This window comes from Theropithecus gelada, chromosome 5 (genome assembly GCF_003255815.1).
Source record: "Theropithecus gelada isolate Dixy chromosome 5, Tgel_1.0, whole genome shotgun sequence".
Taxonomy (NCBI): Eukaryota; Metazoa; Chordata; class Mammalia; order Primates; family Cercopithecidae; genus Theropithecus; species Theropithecus gelada.
Window position 1 is genome coordinate 150715859 of NC_037672.1, and position 15574 is coordinate 150731432.

At 45.6% G+C, this 15574-nt stretch overlaps 1 protein-coding gene across 1 annotated transcript in view; it reads right to left on the reverse strand.

Annotated features, from left to right (window-relative positions):
* RNF175 (ring finger protein 175) overlaps positions 1-14577 on the reverse strand; it is a 49635-nt gene extending 35058 nt beyond the window's left edge. The window contains exons 1-3 of the mRNA XM_025386003.1: positions 14121-14577; positions 6074-6111; positions 3212-3353 (exon numbers count right to left, since the gene is read on the reverse strand). Of these exons, the coding sequence (XP_025241788.1) occupies positions 3212-3353; positions 6074-6111; positions 14121-14204 (264 nt within the window). The 5' untranslated portion in view covers positions 14205-14577. The remainder of the gene's footprint in view (positions 1-3211; positions 3354-6073; positions 6112-14120) is intronic.
* Positions 14578-15574: the final 997 nt, after the last annotated feature.

Consider the following 15574-nt stretch of genomic DNA (forward strand, 5'->3'; position numbering starts at 1 on the left):
ATGGACAGGACCTGGGAACTTGATTTAACAAGCTCTCTAGATGATTCTGATGCACCCTGCTCTAACCATTGAGAACTACTGCTGTAAACATTGCGATGGCAAGGTCTCAGGCCCAACAAGGCCCACAGTATAACTCTCAGGCCCTGGTGGTGAACATGCTTGAATGAGATTGGTCTGTGAAAATGAAATCTGGCTCCATGTTGCTGAGGTCAATGCAGTGTGTGCATGAACACATTTCCATGGATATGTAAACAATGCCAAGATAGTTTACTACTAATGAAACAACATTAGAGTGTCTTAGTCAATTTTGTGCTGCTATACTAGAATATGACAGATTGGGCAATTTACAATGAAAAGAAATTTATTTCTCACAGTTCTGGGGGCTCAGAAGTCCAAGATTGAATGGCTGGCATCTGGTGAGGGCCATCTTGCTGCATCATCTTATGGCATAAGGCAAGAGGGCCAGAGAAAGTGAGAGTGAGAAAAGGTGGCTGAACTTATCCTTTTATAAGGAACCTACTCCTGCAATAAAGGCATTAGTCCATTCATGAAGGCAGAGGCCTCATGACCTAATTGCTTCTCATTAGGCCCCACCTCCCAACACTGTTGTATTGAGTATTATGTTTCCAACACATGAACTTTGGGGGACACTTGAACCACAGCATTCTGCCCTGGCTCCAAATTCATGTTTTTCTCACACATAAAACATATTCATTCCATCCCAATTGCTCCAAATTCTTAACTTGTTCTGGTGAAAGTCTAGGGTCTCATCTAAATCAGATATGGGTGAGACTCAAGGCATAATTCATCCTGAGGCAAATTCCCCTCTAGCTGTGAGCCTGTGAAATTAACAAGTTCTCTTCCTCCAAAATACAATGATTGGTCAGGCAGAGGATAGACATTCCCATACCAAAAGGGAGAAATAGGCAAGAAGAAAGGAGTAACAGGCCCCAAACAAGTCTAAAACTCGACAAGGTAAACAATACTAAATCCTAAGACTTGAGGATAATCTTCTTTGACTCCATGTCCTACTTTCTGGGCATACTGATGTAGGGTTTGGAACCCTGAGGCCTCAGGAACAGCCTTGCCCCCATGGCTTTGCTAGGCTTAGCCCACATAATTCTCACAGGTTGGAATCTCGTGTCCATATCTCTTAGGCTCGAGTTGCATGCTGCATGCCCATAGCTCTCCTGGGCTGGAGTTGCATGCTGGTAGTTGTATAGTTCTAGGACTTGGGGGCATCCCCACCCTGAAGGACTCCCCTAGGCCTAGTGAGGACTCTCTGCTATGGCCGTGACTCCACACTTCTGCTGGGCATTGTCCTCCTAGGCGCTCTCTGTGGCAGCTCTACCCCAAGACAAATCTTTGCCTAGGCCCTCTGGTTGTCCGCAACACCCTTTGAAATCTAAGTGGAGGCTGCCATGCCCTCACAGCATGTGCCTACAGAATTAGTGCCACCAAAGTTTAGAGCTTGTACCTTTCAGAGCAGCAGGTTGAGCTGCACCTGGGCTCCCTGGAGCCACAGCTGAAGCATCCAAGGAGAGTGATGCTGGAATGCAAGGAGCAGAGTCCTGAGGTGGCTCTGCTCACTGGTCCTGTGTAGAGCACACTGGGGAGTCACCCCAAACCACTCTGCTCTCCTGGAGCCCTGGGCCTGTGATGAGAGAGGCAGCCTTGAAGGTCACTGAAATGCCTTCAGGGTCATTTTCCTGTTGTCTTGATTACTTGCACCTGGCTTCCTTCTGGCTGTGTTAATCCCCTTTATCAAAGGGTCACTTGGCTGCACCCTTGCAAACCTTTTTATTCTTTACGTAGCCAGGCTGTGAGTTTTGCAAATTTTATATTGCTTCTCTTTTACTTATAAATTTCATCTTTAAATCATTTATCTCTTCTTTCATTTTACTATATGCAGTTAAAAGAAGCCATGCAGGTCCTTCAATATATTGCTTAGAAATTTCTTTCACCAGCTATCCTGGTTCATTGCTCTTGAATCTGCCTTCCATAAAGCCCTCCAGCATGGACACAGTTAAGCCAAGTTCTTTCTGACTTTATAATGAGGATGGCCATTACTTCAGTTTCCGATACCTTGTTCCTCATTTCTGTCTGAGACCTCAGGAGAATGGCTTTTACTGTTCATATTTTCACTAATATTCTGACTATGACCACTTAAGTAATCTCTAAAAAGTTTCAGCCTTTCTCTATAGTTCTTTTCTTCCTCTGAGCCCTAACCAGACTCGTCTTTCATACTCCATTGTTACAGCAAGACCAGCTGTTTCTAGCTTGTTCCTTCAAACTCTTCCAGCCTCTGCCCAATTACACAGTTCCAAAGCTGCTTCCCCATTTTCAGGCATTTGTTATAGTAACAGACCCACTTCTTGGTACCAATTTTCTTTCTTAGTCTGTTTGGTGCTGCTATAACAGAATACTACAGACTGGGTAATTTATAATAAACAGCAATGTATTGCCTCATGGTCTGGAGGCTGGAAAGTACAAGACAGAGGGGTTTGCATCTTGCAAGGGCCTTCTTGCTGTGTCATCTCACGGCAGAAGGTGAGAGGGCAGGAGAGAATGAGAGAGAAAACGGGCCCACATTCATATTTTTATAATAAACCCACTCCCACAAAATTAATGGCATTAATCTATTCACAAGGGCAGAGCCCTTATGGCCAAATCACCTCTTATTAGGCCCCACCTCCCAGCACTGTTGCATTGGGGATTACATCTCCAACACAAGAACTTTGGGGGATACCTTCAAACCATAGCAGACAGCCTAAACCATTTCTTTTGGCTATTCCTAATCCTTCTTTTCCTGGACTATTGGCAGAAGTTGTTCATGCATGAAAGGAAAACTGGTTTACTTAAACCAGGATTTCTCAGTCTTGGCAACATTGACATTTTAGGCCAGAAAATTTTTGTTGTAGGGAGCTGTTCTGCATTGGAGGATGTTTACCAGCATCCCTGGCCTCTATCCACCAGGTGCCAGTAGCAACTCCCCTCCCCATCTACACCCCCCACAAATCTTGACAGTCAAAAATGTTTCCAGACATTGCCAAATGTCTCCTGGTAGTGAAATTGCAGCTGGTTGAGAACCACTGACTTAAACCAAGGCAGTTCCTTCAAAGTGGTAACCAAGGGAGAATGTGTCCTGGAAAAAAATAGTCAAGCTGATACAAGCTGGAGCAGGCTCCCAGCAGCTACAGGGGTGACTCACATTGTAGGATCGACCATGCCTCTGTCTCCACTGAACCAGCACTATCTGGGCAATGACCAGAATGCAGAGGAAGATCAAGATCATTTCCACGTGCATGGATTCGTGGCCCCGGTGCATCTTGTACATCCTCTCCTGCTGCAGGCTGGAACCGGCAAATGAGGTCATCTGAAAAAGCCCTCAACCTTGTGCGTTTAGCAAACAAACAAACAAAAAAAAAACAAACAAACAAAAAAAAAAAAACCAACAACAACAAAAAACACAACAAACAAAAACAAAACAAAACAAAAAAACGGGTTTGGCTCACAAAAAGCAACAGGGGGTTTCAAAGGTAAGGGTTGGTAAGTTTTGATTGTAAAGCTTTTCTTGGTTTCTTCCCTTTCCCTAGATCTGGAGAAGGAGCAGCTGGGAGGAGGAGCCTGACTCTCTTAGTAAAACCAGTTCCTTTGCTTTCCCATGTGGTTGGCCTCAGCCTTGTCTTTTAAGTTAAGTGATGGGGCTAAAAAAACTAATGAGCCCCAGGAAGACCTGGGTTCCAGTCCCTGATCTGCCACTTCATTGCCTCACAACCTTGGGGAAGTCATTTATCCTCTCTGAGCCTCAGTTTCCTCATTTGCAAATTTCAAATAACCATCCTTCTGTAACTGACAAGGTTGTTGTAAGACTATAAAGCACATGTTATTGTATTTGTATCTACATGAGGAATAATTATTATTGAGCTGCATCATATGAAACGTCAATTTTGGAAAGTCAAAAACAGTCCAATGTTGGTAATTTTAAATCATTTGCTACTATTCCAAGTAAAAGGATACCCTGCAGATGGTGCTTATGCCAGAGGAGAGAATATTATCCATGGGGCAATGGAAAGCTTTTGAATGGGTTGTATAAATTGTTACAGAACTATTATATAGAGAAAGAATAGGCTTAAGTATTATCTTAGACACGCACAAACATTCCCGTGATGGCTGAACGTTACCGTTTTAGTTGGATGCTTAGTTTTGCACAATTGTAGAGAAAATCAACAAAATACTTTGTCACCTGGTTTAACGTTCTGGAGTAGCCTTGATGAGAACCTAGAGCAGTGGTTCTTGACCTTGTCTGTAAGTTAGGAATCACTGGGAAGCTTTAAAAAAACCCTTAACCCCCCATATCCAGATCAATTAGATGACCATTTCTGGGTGTTAGGGGCCTGAACTGCACCCTCTCGAAATTCATACACTGATGTCCTGGTCCCCTGTACTTCAACATACCAACCCAAACCTGCCAGCACTTTAATCTTGGACTTCAGCCTCTAGAACTGCGAGAAAATAAATTTCTGATTTTTAAGCCACCTATTCTGTGGTATTTTGTTATGGTATTCCTAGCAAATAAATACAGATTTTCAGGATGGGATGTGACATCAGGAATTTTTCAGGCATCCCATGTGATTTTAAGGGGCAGCCAAGATTGAGAACCATGAGCCTAGAGGAAGAGAAAGAGGCCCAGGGTCAAGATGAGTGAACATGGGGAAAAACTATGAATGCTGTCAGTTACTTTCTGAATATTGGTTATCATTATCTTTCATCCCTAGTGTGGCACCATCAGTCACAAAATCTCTTAAAGTTTCCACTTACATCTGGTTACAGTATGCAGTTAGCTAGTGTACCACCCAGAAAACACCGCAGGGTAAGTCTGTGCCATGAGATAGTGACCTTTTAAAGGCACTTGATGGGTATGTGGGTCGGGTTCTCTCCCTCTGCCAGCATTTCTACAGCTACTCCAAAGAGCAGTGAATGTTTCAGAAAAGGGTCTCATCCAAATCCCAAGGGTTCCCCCTGCTGGAAAAGGTGTGGAAATCAGCCCACAGAGCCCAGTAAATACTACTGCTGAAGTTCAGTTTCTTTGAGAGGGATTCCCAGAATGTCAGTGCTGGAAGTTACCATAGATGGAATGAATCTCCTTCATTTATCAAATGACGAAGCTGAAATCCATATCAGGTAAGCAACTTGAATAAAATTACATGGCTATTAGTCTCTGTATTGGAAGCTGAGCTCAGGAGACAAGAATGATTTCTAGAAGCTCATTTAAACAAACAAACAAACAAACAAAAAACCAAACTTGTTCCCCTGAAGAAATGGGAAGAAAAATGAAAAACTACAAGTGCTTAGTTGTGGTTTATACAGCTCCAAATCTAAAATAGCTTTTTAATATTCTATATAATTAACAGACTTTGAACTTAGGGCATATAGATAAAAGAGTGACTTCATCATCAGTCTAAAATAGGACTTGCATAGATATAAAATACACTTTATGAGATTATTAATCTATTATATCAGATTAATCTATTATAAAAATGCATCTCAAATTGGTTAGCCTATGTTGAAGTACTTTGAAAAGTATATATTGGTGTACAAATGTAGTAAGTATTTTCTTTTTTGAGTAGGAATGCATCCAAAATTGACTCCTGTAATACAAAAAAGGAGGAGCTTTTCATTCTTATTTCACTTCATGTGGCACTCACAGGGCCCAATGGCCCTACAGTATGTACCAGAACACAGGGGCAATGTGTGTAGGAACAAAACTGGTGTATGTTGTGCCTAAAATAAATAGTAACTTGTGCCTAAAATAATAGTAACTTGACACAGCCATATTTTGAAGGTTATATTAATCCAGCTTTGTGTGACTGCATGATCTTTTCCTATGGATCATGCTGTAGAAAACAGATGAAATCCATGTGTTTTGGTCTATAGTATTTGTGTATCCTACCCCATCTTCTCTATCCTGGAAAATTTACAAATAAAATTATGACTTCATTCAATTTCTCAACTGTTAAGATAAAAATCTAATTTTTAGCAAAACAACTCTTAAAAAATACTAATTACTTACTTCCACGCATCTTCTGCAGAAAGCTTTGTATGAGAGATCTGAAAAACACAAAAAGGGCCCTTATCAAAAAACATCTTTGTTTTCTTGGTTTTTCTGTTAAAACCAAGACCATGTTGAAACTCAGACCATGAAAAATAACAGCATCACATAGTATTTGAATAATTTGGGATAAAAGTTCTAGTAAAACAATTTGCTTACAGAACTAAAACAACATGAAACAAACAAACAAAAAAAGAGTAATCAGGTCACTATTAATAAGTATTTGATCCTGTTCCTGGATCAGAGAATCAGATGAGGCTCCATTTCAATGGTTCTGTTTTGGCGAATCAGTCAAAGTTACAGAGAGTGGTCTCCCAACAGGCCATGCTACTCTGGCTTCTAGGATATGAAGTGTGAGTCTGAGCATCCCTAAAAAACATCTGTTTTGCTGATATCTTAAATGATTGCATTGAGTAAATATCTCCAATCTCAGTGAGTAAATATCATCTCCAAGTTCAAAGTTTCAGAGACAGAGCTGACCAGAGGCTCCGCTGATTTGGAGCATTCTTAATTCTCCTGCTAAGAAGGCATCATTACTGACCCCAGGAAAGGGAGTAATCTGGGCTTGTTGCCTTACAAATTGAGCTGGAAAGCACAGAGATCATCTCCAGAACTGTGCTTTTTGGATGACCTACAGAGTCCACCTACGGACTACCTTTTCTAGATTATTGCTAACCCACTACATCTGGTCATTTGAAACCTTTAAGGCCAATCATTGGAAAGACATAATCGTGTAACTTTGATGGAGAGCACAGAAGAGCAGACAGCCAATGTTTTTGCCCCCAAAGTAGAACTTAGCAGAAAGGGACCTGTGGAACAAAGGAGGAGATTCATGCAGCTTGATTACCTGAGGCTTGCTTCATTCTTGGAACTCAACACTTGAGCCCAGCTGTTGTGACTTCCATTTGAATATTAGGGACCCACCTGGTGGGACCACCTGGGGACAGGGAGCCATTGAGAAGTTGCCAGTATTATCCCCTATGCCATCCCCTTCTTCTTTCCTGGCATCACCCAGAAAGGTCCTGGCATTGTGCAAATACTGCCTAAACGTATACTTTTCTATTTCATCCAAAGCCTTGTTCTCTCTTAAATGTGTGAAAGAAAATCTTAAAAGTACTAGAAGAAAACATGGATAAACATGTTTATAATTCTGCAGTGGAAAAGGCATTTTTAAGTATAATGTAGAGCCCAGAAATTATAAAGTTAAAAAAATGACAGATTTTGAGGACATTTAAAATAAAATGCATTAGAGTCCTCAATATTTGAAAGACAAATTGAACTGGGGAAAGCATAACATATGTGAGGGGCAAAAAGCTAATAAGCATATGTGAAAAGGGCTTTTATAATTTAATCAAAAAGAGACAGATTGTCCAAAAGGGCAAAGTACATGAATGAGAAATTCACGAATTGAGATATACAAATGACCAATTTACGGAAAGGTGTTTAAACTCACTAGTAATAACTGTGTTTAAAAAAAAAAGTAAAAATGAGGTCTTTTATTGAAACATGTTAAATAAAAAAAGTGCACTTACCTCCTCTCCCTCCCCAAACACCACTAGAACAATAGCAAAAGGATATAAGCCTCCAAGTCCAAAGAGAATGAGAGAGGAGTCCAGAGCAGCCAATTCTGAAACTACCGGCAGATGGGCCAGCAGAAAGGGACACTGGGACACCATAGGGCAAAAGACACCGAAGCCCACCAGCATGTGGGCAGTGCAGAGCAGAATGTGTGTGCAAATACCCTCAGGAGGGTTGTGGATTGCAGGGTCCTGGGGTGTCTAGAAGTGGGGGATGCAACTGGGATTAGTAAAAGAAGGTTCACCGAAAGTCAGTTTAAGGTTTGGAGGCCCCCACACTAGCAGAATACTAGTGGTTAAACCAGAGGCACCGGCAGAGAGGCACCAGGCATGTGGAGGGAGAGCAGAGGACACTGGCAGCCCTCACCTGAGTCTAGAGAGCCCTAGCACCATCCTCCCTGGCAGCATCAACTCTAGATCAGGCTGCAGGGGCCCTGCCTTGCTTTAGAGGACCCCAGACATCTCAAACCCTAAAACGCAAAATAACTGTGTTTTTATCTTTTCTTTTTCTTTTCTGTGTTTTTATCTCTCTCTTTTTTTCTTTTCGAGGTGGAGTCTTGCTTGAGTGCAAGACTAGACTCCAGGCTAGAGTGCAATGGTGTGATCTTAGCTCACTGCAACCTCCGCTTTCTGGGTTCAAGTGATTCTCCTGCCTTAGCCTCTTGAGTAGCTGGGACTATAGGCACCCAACACCATGCCTGGCTAAATCTTTCTATTTTTAGTAGAGACAGGGTTTCACCATGTCGGCCAGGCTGGTCTCGAACTCCTGACCTCAGGTGATCTGCCTGCCTTGGCCTCTCAAAGTGCTGGGATTACAGGCATGAGCCACTGTGCCCAGTGTCTTTTCTGTCTCTTAAGAAAATATTTTGAAAGTCTGGTAATTGATTGAGTGAGTAGACCCTAAATGGAAAGAGATGATGTAGGGCTGACACCCCAGGGGACTGGCAGGTTGGGGAGAAGAAAAAGAATAGCCTGTGCTCTGGGAAACTGGAGATAAAGTTTTGAAATTTGGCCATCCCACACCATCTAAGTGGGATCTTGGTTGATGAGGCTCCTCAATTAACTGCAGTGAGGTAGTCTGGGAGCAGCTTGGAACTGCTTGGAAATCCCAAGTCTGAAAAGTGAGGTATGTGGTGGGAGATCCTATCTACCACAGCTTCCTTGGGAGTCAGTGAGGTCAGTCCGCATCCCTGGTTTAGGCACTGTAGTGGGTTGAATTGTGTCCTCCCAAAAGATATAGTTTGAGTTATAACCCCCAGTACTTGTGAATGTGATCTTATTTGGCAATAGGGTATTTGCAGATGTAATTGAGGACCTCAGAATGAGATCATCTGGATTTAGGGCAGGTCCTAAATCCAATGACTAGTGTCCTTACAAGAGAAAGTAGTGGAAGGTTTGACATCCAGCAACACAGAGTAGCAAGGCAGAGCAGATGGCCATGTGAAGACAGAAGCAGGGACTGGAGTGATGCAGCCACAAGCCAGGAACACCTGGAGTCACCAGAGACTGGAAGGGGCAAGTAAGAAGTCTTCCCTACAGTCTTTGGAGGGAGCATGACCCTGTTGACACCTAGATTTTGAACTCCTGGCCTCCAGAATTGTGAGATAATACATTTTTTGTTGTTATAGCAGCCCTAGGAAACTAGTACAGGTACATTGAAACTTCCATCTTCCCTGTCCCAGCAGATCCCTGCTACCACTCAAGCCTGCAGCCAGCAGTGCAGGTAGGGAGAATGTGGCTACACGGGCCACAGGTGGACCTGCAGGCAGGGCTGTGAGAGCAGATCAGTTGATAAAACTTAGACATGTGGCATGAGGCCCTCCATTTGTGCTCTTGGCCTAGGCATGTTAGACATGGGCTTGCCCACTTAGCTGGTAGCCAGACATGCCCCTTACACACAGAATGAATCAATCTAAGCCAAGAGAACAGACCTATAGATATGGACAGTCCTTGTTCTCTCTATGAAAAGGCCCAGCCAGGTCACCCTCCACTGAAGACTGCCTGTCAACAAGCTTTCCCTGGTACCAATAACTTAACAGTGCTGTACTGTCTCACCTTAGATACAAGTGGACAATCAAACATCACAAGACGTTTGAGACAGGAAAGAGTTCTGCACCCATGATGACAAGAACACTGTGCTTTAAAGAATATAGAAAAACAACCGAAAGCTCTTAGAAATTAAAAATAGGAAGACAGAAATAAAAAATCAAATGAAGAATTGAAGATAAATTGAAGAACTCAGAAATAATCAAAGAGATGGAAAACAGAAGAGAAAATATAAGAATATCAGAGAATTGGGCCAGGAAATCTCCTCATGTCCAAAAAAAAAAAAAGAGTTCTAGAACCAGAGAAGAAGATAACAGATGGCAGGAAGTTTAAAAGCAATTATACAAGAAAATTTCCAAGGACTGAAAGATACCTGTTTTAAAAATGAAATACCCACCTAGTACCCAGCCCGATGGATGAAAAAGACCCATATTTTTGTATATCTACATAAAACAATCTGTAAGCTATAAAATGATAACACAGATTCATATTTACTGACATAGAAATATTTTCATGACATATTGTTAACAGAAAAAGCATGCTTCAAAACAGTTGTGTATAATCTGAACCTATTTATGTAAATATAAAGTTACATAAAGAGACATGTGGAATTAAAAAAGCCCAGAAGAATGGCTCCCAAGACATTAACAGGAATGTTCCATGGGTGGTGATACATCCTGGGCATTTACTTTCTTTTTTATACTTCTTTACATTAAGTGTATTCTACATGAACATATGTCACTAAAAAGAACAATACAAAAGTAAGCTTGCCTCTGTCCTCTCTTTTATTCCTTTCCTTGTCTGATCAGTTGCCATGTCCTTTTTTCCTGTTCCAGCACTGTATTTGTATCGATCTCTTATATCTTTCTTTTGGCTAGCTAAATCTGTGTGAGCTCCAGATGTTTCTGAATGCCTCCTACAGAGCCCCACTTGGGAATCTCTCTCTCAGATATGTGAATTAACCTGCCCTAAAATGAATATAGTTGTTTGCCCCCAAGCTGTTCCCACTTCGTGTCCCCCCCACCCCTTCTCGGTTAACCGCATCCTGTTCTATCTATCCAATTGCTCAAAGCAGAAAAGCCTGGGGCATCATCCCTGCCCCTAACCAACTCTGTACCTCCAACCCACTACTCTCCTGTTGACCCTGCCTATAAATGCCTCACAAACGTGCCCCCGTCTCTCCTCCCCTATGGCTTCTATGCCATTCATTTTGTCATTCATTCAGCAAATATGGAGTGGTGCCTCCCGTGTGCCAGCCACTGGGTTAAGAGCTGGCATTCAAGGGTGAGAAAGACAAAGTACCTGTTCTCATGAATAGGACCTTGTGTTCTAGAGGAAATGATGCACAATAAACAAGCAAACAAAACAACTGCCTAATAAAGTAAATTCTATGAAGAAAATAGAATGTGTGATAAAGAATAACCAGCAGGGGGCAAGGGCTGTCACTCCTTAGGCTAGGGTGGCTAGGGGAGGATGAGATGGAGGCCAGCATGCAGGGTGTTCCCCTCCTCTGAGGCCCTTGCCTTCACTCTCTTCCCTCTTCAGACAGTAAGAGTGCTCCCATTAAAGGTCGACTGATCCTATTGTCTTTCTGCCTGAAATCCAACATGGCTCACAAGGCCCTGTATCCCATTTCAGCCTCCCTTCTCTCCATTGCCCCTGCACACACCCTCTGCTCCAGCCAAGCAGAGCTTTTCTGTCCCTGAATGCTCTCCGTCCACTCCCAGCCTCCATGCTGGGTTGCCTCATTTCTGCTCATCCTTGGATCCCACTTACTCCAGCACACCCTTTCAGTGAGGCCCCTCCCAGGATATCTACTCACCTTGAACATTGTTACCAGACTGCATTGTTGATGACTTATTTACTTACCTGAATCTGTAGGGGGCCAGGGCTGCCCTCATCCCCACACTGAATCCCCATATCTCGCACATGGCACACTCCATGTGTTTGGAGACTGCCACCCCACGCCTGGAATTGGCTCTCATCATCTGTCACCTGAACTGCTGCCTCCAAACTGATTTCCCCACTTTCAACTCTTCCCTCACAAAATCCACCTGTTAGAAAAATCTTTCTAACCCAAGTGGCAAAGCCAGAACAATGAACTCAGAAACTAGTGATGCCCCTGGGCCACATGTGAGTGCCAGGTAGGAATGTTAGGTTTAGAGAGCTGTATTCATTGGTAAGGAATTCATGTCACAAGGCAAGGCTGCATGCCTGTGGGTGCAGAGGAGGGGCTGTGTGTGGCCTACCCCAAAGCAGAGAGCAGTTTTGGGGAAGTGGTGGGTCCTCTCAGCTCTCAGGAGAGATCCGAGCCAGGAAAGCCAGCCTTAGACAAACAGAAGAGGGAACTCCTAAACCCATGCTCTCTGCTCTCTCACACTTCAAATTTAAGGAGTTTCAAACATACCTAACCAGTTGCAGGCTCAAAAGACCCCGGGGGTTGTAGCTGGGGAGGTGGAAGATGGGAATAGGGAGATGGTGTTTGTCCAGTAAGGTACGCTGGAGTTAGGGTCTCACATCCTAAGGTTGTATGTTACTGTTCATTTATTCATTCCATATTTATTGAGGCCCTGCCATTTGCTGAGACTGTTCTAGATCCTGGAAATACAGGAGCAAGCAAGGCAGACCACCTGGCTTGTCTGCTGGAGCTTTCATGCTGAAGGAGGTTCTTAGACAATCAAATACACACATAGATGTACTTCGGGTAGTAATAAGTGTGGTGAAGGAAAATAAAATAGTGTGAGGTTCAAACTAAAGGGAAGCTATCAGATAACAGGCTGGCCAGTAACTATCTCTATTTTCCCTTTCTTATCCCCAGCTCTAGTAAAGTCAAGAAACCAGCACTTCTTGACCTTTGATGTGCAGATGAATCACCCTGGGGTCTGGCTAAAATGCAGATTTCGATTCAGTGGGTCTGGCATGAGAACTGAGACTCTGCATTTTTAACAGGCTCCCAGGTAATGCCTTGGCTGCTGGGCCCTGGACCACACTGTCTTGCCATAGGGATTAAGGGAAAAGCTGTGAGTCCCTCCTAGGGCAGCCTCAACAGAGAGGCCATATCTCCTGAGGGCAGCAGACTAGGCAGTGATGCCAGCCTTAAGGAAGAGCAAAGATCAGCAGCAAAGCCACCAGTACTAGATCCGCTGGCCCTCCTGGCATGCATTCATCAATTCAGAACCTCCCTTTCGATGATCTGGGTTTGAAACCAGCAAAAAAGTCATGAAGTTTCATGATAAGTTTCCCCATTTTGTGGTATACAAGTCCCTCCACAGCCTAGCCCACCCTTATTTTTTGCTATAAGCATTCCTGACCCCTAGGTTTCTGCCAGTCAGAGTGGACAGTCCCCTCTCTCTGCCTTTTCCCATGGCCATCCATCCCAACATTAAAAATAATCTCCAAGCCATTTGGTACTGCTGTTCCCTCCATCTAGAATTCTCTGGCCCATGAGGTCAGATCCTGTTCATTCCCCAAAACCCAGCTCGAACGCCACACCCTCACGGGTTGGAGGAGAAGAAGGGCAGTCAGGAGCAAGCCCTTCTCAGAAATCTTACAGCTCTTTGCCTGAACCTATTTTGGGACACTAATCTCTTCCTACCCGCTCTATGAGTGATTTTTGTTGTTGTTTAAGAGTTATTTTTGTCCTCATTTTACGGATGGGATTTGGGTTCCTCCAGGTAAGACCTACCCTCCGCCACCCCCAAACTCTCCTGGTACCTGGATGCAGCCTAAGAAGAATTGTCCTATGAATAAAGAATAAATTAAGATTGGGTTTGCAACTGACGCCAGCAGGAGCAGAAATGGGCTAGGGTGAGCACCAGGCAAGACAAGCTGACGATCAGGGTACACATCTTGAATCAGAAATCCTGGACACAGACCAGCAGTTTGCGTGGTAACAGGTCCTCCGAGTGATTCTGAAGACACTCGAGTTTGAGAACCAGAAAGGTCTAGCCAAGAGCCTGGAGCACACCCCTTCCCCTCCCTAGGTGCTTATGACCTTGACCCTGGGCCGTGGGGGCTTCTGCCGAGGAGGGAGGAGGGCACGGGCGGTCACTGAGGAGGGCGGAATTGTAAGGGGTGAGCCTGGAAGAGAAAGTGCAAGGATGCGAGGAGAGGGATGGAGCGAAGGAAGAGGATCAGAAGGAAGAAAGGAAGGTAGCGGGGACCGCACAGAAGTGGGAGGGAGGGAGTGGAGGAGGGACTGGCACCCCTCGCGGTGGCATCTTCCAGAAGGTCATCTGTCCGTCCCCACGTCCTTCCAGGGCTGATTCTCCCCGGTGGGGCCCGGGGTCTCGGAGACCAGTCTGTGCAGCCTGCCCCCCGGCACCAGCGTGAGCCCCGGGACCCCGGCCTGGCGTCCCCCACGCCCGCATCCCCGGCGCCAGTACCTGCTCCTGCTGCGGGGGCGCCTCCAGCACCGACTCTGCCTTCCGCGCGGCCGCCCCCGCCCCCGCCCCCGCCCCCGCGGCCATGCCTGCGCGCCTGTGCGTTCCAGCGCACAACGCCTGCCGGGGAGGGTCCCGCAGAGTCCGCAGAAGTAGGCGCCGCGGGGCCGCGGGAGCCGAGGGTGAGAGCCGGATCTGCGGCGGAGCGGCGGCTCCGCCTGGGTTGTGCGGGGCGGGAGATGGGTGCCTCCCGGCGCGCCCCGCCTCCGCCCCCTGCACGCTGGCCAGCCTCCTCCCCAGCAGCGGCCTCGAGGTCGCCAGCACCCCCGGCTCCTTCAGGACCTCAGGCCTCTCTGTTGGGAAGCTATTCAGCCAGCCATCGCCGCCAGTAAGGCGTCCTGAACCCTACCGGGTGCGTGTGGCGGGAACCAGCGGTTTTGTTACCCGGCGGCAGGACTGGAGGAGGGGTCAGAAGTGGGTAGGGAGAGATAGGGGAGTAGAGGAGTGGAGTGAGAAATGGCGCTGGGGAGGGTGCAGCGGGGGGCTGGGGAGGAGGGGAAGAATGGGGAGGACTGTGAGGGGGCCTGGGGGGTGGGGGGGGAGGGAGGGAGAGGAGGGGAGGGAGGGAGAGAGGGGGAGAGAGAGAGAGAGAGAGAGAGAGAGAGAGAGAGATAGAGATAGAGATAGGGATTCCTCAGCTGTCTTCCTCAGAGGTGTTTATTAGGAGGCAGGAGTTCGGATGGCTGTGCAGATACAGACTTTCCTCAGTTATCTGTGCTTCCACCAAAGATGGTGCCGGAGAGAAACTCCAGTTTAGGGAGAGCGCAGACCCTCTTGGCCCCTGTGCTGCTCCAGGTCATGCAGGGCCCCTGGGACGCAAGCATCTTGCCTTTGCCCCTCTACCTCCAGGGTTTCCCCTCCCCCTTTACAGCTTAGGCCTAAGCCTGGCTTCAAGGTTGAGAACAAGCTGGGACGTTTAGGCAAGACTTTAGAAATACCTCGGTTTTGATTTGGGGAAACAGAAAAGAGGAGCACGGAATTAGATCTTGTGTCCTACGAAATATGGCTTACTCCATTCCAGTGTGTGATGGCTCCTATTTGTCAACACCTACAAAGGAGATAAACGGACTAAGATGGACATTTCTCTGCCATTGTGGAACGTAGAGCCTAACAGGGGATAGAGAAAAATAAGCATCTAAGTACAATTATCACGGATGATGCCTTGGTTTTCCAGCCTTAACTGGGCATCAGAATCCCATGGAGGACTGCTGAGTTTGTTAAAACTCAGAGTGCTGGCCAAGCACAGTGGCTGATGCCTTTAATCCCAGCACGTTGGGAAGACAGGGCGGGCGGATTGCTTGAACCCGGGAGTCTGAGACCAGCCTAGGCAACATGGTGACACCCCATCTCTATAAAATATACAGAAGTGAGCTGGGCGTGGTACACTTGTAGTCCTG